Consider the following 9,273-nt stretch of genomic DNA (forward strand, 5'->3'; position numbering starts at 1 on the left):
TACATACTACCACACATATATAGGAAAATGGTTGTGTACTCCTGGGAGTACGTACTCCCGCTCCTCATATACCACATAAATGAATCTATTGTACCTCTTTATTATTTGTAATATACTTCATTAATAATTATTAGATATCTCAAAATGTCTTTCACGAAAAAAAATCATGTGTGTCTCATATTTTCGAAGGTTTACGTATATACTGATTATTTGTATGTAAAAAGGTATATTACAAAAGGTACGTCGCAAATGATATTTTTTCAACAAAACTCGTATTGAGGTATCTTAGAATATTTGATGAAGTATATTAAGAATGATAAAGAGGTATAATTAATGCGTACACGAGATATATTGGACATGGGAGTACATACTCCCACGAGTATAGGAAAATTAGTCCTATATATGTGTGTGTGCGTGTGTGTGTGTTATGGTCAGTACATATCTAACATAGTAAATGCCATGTCTTGGCACCTGCAAAAATCATATTTGCATATGTGTAACACAAGCTTATATGACAATACCTTCCGTTTATCATCTGAAACAAAAACGGACCAAACATTAGCTACTGTTATTTTAATTTACTGACATTGATGCAATTTCTCCGTGATTAACAGATCCAAGCCTTAAGTGAATTCATTAGCTACAGCAAACATATATAAAAAGAACTTGCTCAAAGGCAGTGTTTTAACAAAATACTGAATGAATAAGGTCAACTAGCAATGGCACCTGTAACCAGTCTGATTGAAACTTTTAGTAGTACACTAGCAGGTTGACAATATGCACTAGGATTTAGGATAATCATAGTCTGATTGCTATGGACAAGAAGGCCGATTGCAGTATAATTTAGCCCCATGAAACAAATACATGCATCTCCAGAATAACATCCAGTGCCAAGTCACTGCAAGCGTTTCCATAGTCGACGAGAACGTCTCCTCCCAGAGAACGAATATCCCTGAAAAGTCTGAAATAAATCCAGAAAAATGCGAGCACCAATGCCAAGTCTAGTACTTAATCCTCGTCGACACGTTCCACCACAAAGAGCACACCGTCTAAGCAAGCTCAGTTCATCCATGTTAGCTGACACACCTTCGAAGTATCTATAACTTTTTATTATTTCATACTATTATCATACCACTTTTATATACTTTTGGCAATAATTTATATTATTTTTATTTATACTAACCTATTAACCGTCTATGCCAAATGCCAACTCCCTTTTGGGGGGGGGGGGGGGGGGGGGTGTTATTAGGTGAAAATTTGACGGAGCCAGAATGACCTGAATTTTTTTTGTGGATTTTGTATAGAATATATCATATTTTTTGGTGGATGAATCAACGCAAGACTGCACATGTGGGTGCCACATGGATAGACCATGTGACCTGTGGCCCAACCACGCAATCCATCCATGTGGCTAGACCGTAAGGTGGTTGGAGCTCTACTTCAGGCGTATGAAAGCTAATTTATGAAAAAAAATCGTGTAAAAATTCCAGCACAATCAGAGTTATGAATCTTCGAATATTTAGGAAACGGTGTTAGGCCACAGAAACAGTAGTGAAAACAGAGAAAGATCCAATCTCAGAGAGGGTTCCGCCCTCATGGAGCCATGGTGGCCAAGGACCAGAGGGGGAATCCTTCTCCCATCTTGGGGGAAGGCCAAGGAAGAAGAAGAAGAAGAAGAAGAAGAAGAAGAAGAAGAAGAAGAAGAAAAAGAAGAAGCGGGGGCCCCTCTCTCCCAGTGGAGCCAGAGAGCCGCCAGGGGAACCATCGTCATGGCGACCATCTCCATCAACTTCGCCTTCTTCATCAACACCTCCCTCACCTTCCTCCCTCTTTATTCAGCGGTCCACTCTCCCACAACCCGCTGTAACCCTCTACTTGAATGTGGTTCTTGATGTTACAGATTTTATCCAATGTATTGCCTCATCGCTATTATGTGTGACTAATTTCTTTTTGTCCTATAGGTTAATTGGTGATCATGATGGGTTTGAGTGACATGTTTTTTTTTGTCCTTTGGTGCCCATCATATGTGTGTACACGTAGGATTACGCTTTAGGGTGTTGCAATATGTGATTGATTTGCTTATGGTGGATTGCGGGAGTGATAGAAACCTCAACCCCAGTACGTGAGTCGTTGCATATGGGATGAACATGGACCAAATTTATCTTAATGCTAGGGTTGGGCTTACCTTAATGAACTTGTTAGTAGTTGCGGATACTTACTAGTAGTTCCAACTATAAGTGCATAAAATTCCGAGAAAGGGATAGCAGAGGCCTTTCCCGCACAAAAAATTGCAATGGCAGTTATCTGTTTAGTTATCAATTTCATAGGGACAATTCCCCCGCACATCCAACCACCGCTTTTCCACAATCGTTATATTTATTTTATTTTATTTTTATTTAAATAAACCTAACTTTTATTTACATGTTCTTTATTATCTTACAAATATATTCCATTACACCTACAAAGTAGTTTATTTCTTATTTCTAGGTAAAGAAAACATTGCACGTAGAGTTGTATCAGTTTTTGATAGAACTTGAGAGAATGTTAATCTTAAATTTAACTCCTCGTTAGATTTGACAGTCTTACTTACCCTAAATGCTATATCTGATCCCCTGCTCATGGGTTATCATTAGTTTACAATGTTTTTTTTCTTTGTTGCGCCTTTTTTTCCTCACCCCTAATATAGTTTTTAATTGTGCTCCTGTGATATGGACCAATCTCTTTATTGCTGCTTGTTCAGACTCAACATGAAATGGAAATAAAATGAATATATGTGTAGAAAGCTTTAGGGAGTCCACGCCGAGCAGGCCATGACAAGGATCGGTACAACACAATAATTGATCCGAAGGCTACAACTCTTGGGTTTGCAATTCTCAGCCGTTACATGAAGTAGATCCAATGGAATGGATGACAACGTAAGTTATTCCCACACTATATATGGGTATTGATATAGATGTATGGGAAAAGCTGGTGCTCAACCGACCGACATTTTGTCTGACGTCCGCCGCGTCCTACGTCTTCCACGCGTCATCATGGGCCCATGCACCGCCTCTCTCCCTCATCCTTATCTTCATTGAAACGCTAGCCACATACTAGATCCCTGCAACTGGGCACCAGTTTCAAAAGGCAAACCGCAACAAGCGGTCTGTTGTAGACCCACCAGGAAGGAACCGCGTGAGGGAGGGCAACGAGGGCGACACAACCTCCACCGGCGGTGGCTTCCCGACCATGGCGGGGCGGCTGGCCCGAGCGGTCGCCGTGGAAGCCACCCAGGTGTCGACGGTAAGAGCAATGCCGCATCTGCCCGTCGCAGAAGTTTCTGCGACACCGTCAGGTCGACCTCGTGTAGCGGAAGCCGCCCATGCTCGTCAGGCCATGCGGACGCACGCGCGATGAGTTTCTGGAACAGCGACGGACTTGCAAAACAGCGATGGCAACAACGACGGTGCGCTGCGACATCCTTTCATTACAAAAAAAGTCTGCAACATCATCCATGTTGCAGAAGTTTTCTCTGCAACATCATCTCTGTTGCAAAAAGATGAAGCTGGAAAAAAAAAACTCTGTTACAAATGTTTCTACAACACGAGCTTTGTTACAAAGGCTTCTGCAACACCGTCTTTGTTGCAATAGTGACGATGGAGCTGGGTCGTTGGATAACGTCAGATCTATCGGCTGTCGAGCGGGCAGATCTTTTTAAAAGAACCGTCGGCCGACGCATAGCACAATTTGAGGGGAAGACCATCATGACTATCTTTATTAATTATTTAAACCATGCTTACATCATTTGCTAAAGAAAAAGGTGACTAAACGCAGAAGCATGTAGCTGGTCGAGATTTCAGGTACAAGTAGTCATTTTGATGGTCAATTGAAACTGTGATACCAGATGACGATTCAACTCAGATGGCAGATCACATCTTGGAAAATGTGTCAGCCAATGCCGGGCGCATGAGCTTGCCCATCTCGTTAACAAACTTGTCCATGGTGGGGCCGGGCATGCACACGGGGACTGTGATACCCTCCTCGCCCATGGTGTTCCTTACAGCAATGAAGAAGCTGCCGATGCCTGGTAAGGCGACGACTCCGCCATTCGCCGGACCGGCATACACCGGCTTGCCCCAGCCGAAGTCAAGGTCGCGGATTCCAACCTTGGTCACGTCCGACACGAGGTAGGCGCGCGCCACCGCAATGTGTGGCCGCCCGCGTTGTGCCATGAGCGCTGCCACGGAGAGGATGTACTCCACATCCACCTGCCGCTTTGCCTTCATCACCAGCTCCACGGCGTAGCTCACAGGGTTGGCGAGCAAGTCACCGGCAGTGGAGATGGCGACCGGGGAAGCGAAGGCGTTGCCATAGTAGCCGACGGGGATGATAGTGTCTTTTTTGCCACGGATGTTGACGGTACAGATCATCCTCATTTCCTCGTCGGCATGGGGGGGCAGAGCTGTCGTGCGGCACCTCCACAGGCACCCCGTGATGACCTCGAAGTTGGTAGCTTCGCGACTGAGAGCCGACGGGAGGTGAGATCGGATGGCGGAGATCTCCCGCCACCCAATGAAGAAGGAGCGGTGCACCATGAATTCAAAGGGCACGATGGCGTCATTCATGTCCATCACATCATCGTACTCATGGTGCGCAAAGCGCGGTGGGAGTAGTACATCATCGTTCAGCAGCGGCGCCTGCAGCAGCTCGCGCCCCCACACCGGCTGCACTGTTGGCGCCGGCGCACCCCGAGCCAGCTCCGCGATAGCACCCAGGAGCTGCACCATCCCCGCCGCATCTGCCATCGTGTGCTGCACCCTCACAGCCATGATGAAGCCTCCGCAAGCGAGCCGTGTCACCTGCGTGCATGCAGGAGGCTCAGTATTGGATGACACGTTATATAGTTATAGGGTACATTTTAGATGGATTTTAAAAGTCTCAGCCGATTCTGAAAATTGCATTATTTTCCCGTTTATAAGCCAGTGCATTTTTTGTGAAAAGTCTCGACTGTTTTTTTGAGGTTTACCAAAGCCGAAAGTTGAGGAAAGCATACCTGGAAAAGGAGGAGCGGGCAGTCGAGGATACCGCAGAGCCGGGGACGTCGAATAGGAGCTCGTCGAGGCACGGGAAGGGTGGCCCCAGGGCCGCATCAAACTGGTCGAGGCGGACGTCGGCATCAGCCTCAACGAACAGCACGCCCTCCCCGGTGCAGTCGACGGCGAGCTTGCGGCCCTCGAGCTCCCTAAGCCGCCCCGCGAACGGGTAGTAGTGCACGAGCACCGCCGCTATGGCGCCGCGTAGTACAGGCGCAGGGTCATCGTCCCGGCCGTCATGCTGCCGGAAGAAGTGGATGATGGGGACCTGGAAGCGGAGCCCGTCCTGGTCGTCGATGTCGGAGAGCCTCTTCAGCTCCCGCGGCGTAGGGGCAGCGGGCGGCACCAGCACCGCAAGCTTCCTCCTCACGGTGAACTCCAACGCTGACGAGCTGGCCATGCCTATGCACTTGTGAGTATGTATGAGGAGGTAAAAAGGAAGGTTGTTATTTGTAGGTACTATATACGGGAAACACGTTCTATTTGTAGGCTGATAAGACGCCAGCGTCAATGGGAGAAGCTGGTCCAGGAGGGCCGTTTTTTCCGAGAGACCTAATACCTCTGGCGATTAGGGTTTCGAGCGGAACTTGCCGGCGCACGCCGGATCTGCACAGCGGGGCGTCTCGGGATTCTGCGGGAAGATGTCTACATCAGCCAGCGGCGATCATCGGGCAGCGGACCCGGTCTCCCCACGGACGGCCAGGGCCCTATTCGAAGAGAAGCTCGGGAAATTAGGGATCACCGATGAGGAAGCGACACCACTCGTCATCGATGATAGAGAAGAAGGTAAACCAGCGAAGTGGCTACTGGCGGGTAGGGTTTTGCATCGGAACCTCCTCCACATCCAAACCATAACCAACGCACTTCGGCCGGCATGGGGAAACCCTAGGGGACTCCAATTTCGATCGATGGGAGAGAACACCTTTGTGGCAGAATTTGAATCTCAGCGCGATCATGATCGGATCTGGGAAGGTTCACCTTGGCATATCAGCAAAAACGCTGTAATCTTGGCTGATTTTGAGGACTATATGAGACCTGATGAGGTTCAGTTTGATCGGCTCAGCTTATGGGCTAGGGTTCCAAATCTTCCGTACAATCTGCGGAACGATGCTTGGGGTAAGTTGATTGCGCAGCAAATTGATAAGGCAGCCACCTCTATACAGTTTGATCATGTGGGTGGATATTTGCGTGCGAGAGTCTCCATAGATGTCAAGAAACCAATAAGGCGATGGATCTTGATTGAATCGGCAAAGAGGGGCAAAACTGATCTATATAACATACAATATGAGCAAGTGCCACACTTTTGCTTCTCCTGTGGACGTCTAGGTCATTCAGACCTCTATTGTCCCAATCCTGGCCCTAGGGATGAGAAAGAAGAGCTACAGTTTGGGCCTTGGTTAAGGGCACCAGAGGATAAAAAGAAGGCTACTTCTGGCGAGGGCACAACGAAGGAACAACCTGCATACACAAATAGCCAGAGGGAGTCTCGAAATTCAACTAATGCTGGCAAGGAACAAGCGGAGGTGAACTCTCCAGTCAAGAACAGATCACAAAACAAGAGGAAGGAGGCACCAAAACAAGTGTACCAGCCAGTTGCTAGTCGCCAGCTACTCCTTACCGACGGCAACAGCTCAGCTCACCCAGAAACTATAGATGCTCAGGTAATGGAGGATGGTGCACAAATCTCTCTTGAAGAGGTGGAAGGGGTTGTGAGGGAATCGAAGAAAAAGAAACCTACACCTGAAAATTCGGCAGAGGCTGCACAACAGTCCTGCCGATCGCAATGAATTGTATGAGTTGGAACTGCCGGGGGCTTGGGAACCCCGAGGTAGTTCGTGAGCTTCGCAGCGTTGTGAAGCAAGAAGTTCCTGCCCTGCTGTTTGTAATGGAAACTAAGATCAGGGCGAAAAGAGTTGAGGATTTGCGTTACCAGTTAGGTTTCGCGGGATGTTTTGCAGTGGACAGTGAAGGACTAAGTGGTGGCATAGGCCTTTTCTGGTCCAAGGAATATGATGTTCAGTTGAAAAACTACAGTTCCGGCCATATTGATACATTGGTGCGGATGAAGGATCAAAGCTCGTACGAGTGGAGATTCACAGGTTTCTATGGAGCACCTAGAGCTGAGAACAGACACCATAGCTGGCGCTTCATGAGAACCTTGTATGCACAACCGCATGCTGCGTGGTTATGCATGGGTGACTTTAACGAGACTCTGTATGGTGATGAACACTTTAGCCGTTCGGCGCGACCGGAATGGCAAATGCGAGCTTTCAGAGAGGCTGTTGACGAGGTTGGTTTCCAAGATCTAGGGTGGACGGGGCTGCCCTATACTTGGGATAATAGGCAGGATGGAGATGCTAACGTTAAGGCCAGGCTTGATCGTGCTTTTGCAAACGAGGCGTTTCGTCAGCATTATGAGTTCATCCGAGTACGACATGTCAGTGCGGTGGAGTCGGACCACTGTTTCATCATCGCAGAGATCAGAGATAAACCACATGACCAGGGGGGTCGGCGATCGAAACAGTTCCGTTATGAGAATGTTTGGCAAACTCATATGGACTATGAGAATTTGGTCACAGAAACCAGGTTGAAGCAGACTCGTTCTCCTGGTCTACAGGGGATAGTTGAATCGCTGGGTGCGCTCCAGTGAACACTTGAGCCGTGGGGAACGAGAGAATTTGGATGTCTCTCACGATCAGTCCGGCAGCTACAGAAAAAGCTAGATAAGTTGCGGAGACAGTCCATTGGACGAGGGCCATCAGACGAAGAGAAAAGGACCGCGGCTAAGCTCCGGGAGGCTCTTAAACTTGAGGAAATATGGCTCCGGCAGCGGTCACGTGTCAGTTGGCTCCGAGAGGGTGATCGCAATACTGGCTACTTCCAAGCACAAGCCAAACAACGCCAGCGTTTGAATAAGATCATCGGTCTAAGAAGAGCGGACGGTTCGGTTTGTGCTGACGCTAATGAGGATAAAGCGGAGATACAATCATTCTATCAAAATCTATATACATCGCAAGGGGTATTTGATATGAGTGAGTTGTTGGATTATGTCCCTGTAAAGGTGACACCGGAGATGAATCTGCATCTTGACAAACCGTATGAACCCCGAGAGGTAAAAGATGCTTTATTTCAGATGGCTCCTTCAAAAGCTCCTGGGGTAGATGGATACACTGCGGGTTTCTTCCAACGTCATTGGCAACTTCTGAAAGATGATGTCACAGCAGCGGTGCTTGGGTTTCTCAATGGAGGAGATCTACCGGTGGGACTCAATGATACTTCCATAACTCTTATCCCAAAGGTGAGACGCCCTCAGATGGTCCACCAGTACCGCCCCATTGCATTATGTCCCGTCTTATACAAAATAGCTGCCAAAGCAATTGCGAATCGTATGCGGGGCTGCATGGACGAAATTATAAGCGAGGAACAAAGCGCCTTTGTTCTGGGCCGCTTAATAACTGATAATGTTCTGGTGGCTTTCGAAAGTGTTCACACTTTGCGAAGAAGGAAGAGGGGGAAGAATACGGCATGCGCGGTTAAGCTCGATATGATGAAAGCATACGACCGTCTGGAGTGGCACTACCTGGAGGCTATTCTTCTCAGACTTGGCTTTACCAACACATTAGTCCGACTAATTATGAAATGCGTTACTTCTGTGCGCTTCTCGGTTCGAGTAAACGGGGAGCTGCTACCCTATTTCACCCCATCAAGAGGTCTTCGGCAAGGCTGCCCAGCTTCACCATTCTTATTTCTCCTTTGCGCAGAAGGCCTTTCATCTCTTTTAAAATTTTATGGTGCCGCCATTGACAGGGGTGTAAGAGTGAGCTTTTGGTCGCCCTGGGTTAGTCATCTACTGTTTGCGGATGACTGTCTAATCTTCATCAATACAAATGCAGCCAGTGGGGAGAGACTTAACCAAATTTTGCGGATCTATGGGGAAGCATCGGGACAGTGCGTAAATCGGGACAAAAGTGCAATATATTTTAGCCCGAATACCCCACAAACATCCAGGCAAGCTTTGAAAGGGATTCTTGGAGTGCATGCTGAAACCTTCAGCGAGAGATATCTTGGACTTCCAACAGCTGTTGGAAAGATCACAAGCGGCACCTTTGAGCATATTGGGGATCGATCAAAAGGGAAACTGCAGGGCTGGTCTGAACGTCTTTTTGCTTGTGCAGGAAGAGAAACCTTGTTGAAGTCCATA

At 47.7% G+C, this 9,273-nt stretch overlaps 1 protein-coding gene and 1 pseudogene across 1 annotated transcript; one reads left to right on the plus strand and one right to left on the minus strand.

The window, feature by feature from the left end:
• Positions 1–3,896: 3,896 nt before the first annotated feature.
• LOC125525112 (benzyl alcohol O-benzoyltransferase-like) lies at positions 3,897–5,510 on the minus strand (annotated as a pseudogene).
• Positions 5,511–6,855: 1,345 nt separating this feature from the next.
• Positions 6,856–7,722, plus strand: LOC147957002 (uncharacterized). The gene has a single exon (XM_087531541.1). The coding sequence runs from the start codon at positions 6,856–6,858 to the stop codon at positions 7,720–7,722; it is 867 nt and encodes a 288-aa protein (XP_087387667.1).
• Positions 7,723–9,273: the final 1,551 nt, after the last annotated feature.

This window comes from Triticum urartu, chromosome 7A (genome assembly GCF_056163025.1).
Source record: "Triticum urartu cultivar PI428250 chromosome 7A, HENAU_Tu73, whole genome shotgun sequence".
In the NCBI taxonomy this organism is placed as follows: domain Eukaryota; kingdom Viridiplantae; phylum Streptophyta; class Magnoliopsida; order Poales; family Poaceae; genus Triticum; species Triticum urartu.

What these genes read in the sequence shown, in the direction of transcription:
- LOC147957002 (XM_087531541.1), top strand. Translation starts at nt 6,856, where the DNA reads ATGAATTGTATGAGTTGGAACTGCCGGGGGCTTGGGAACCCCGAGGTA.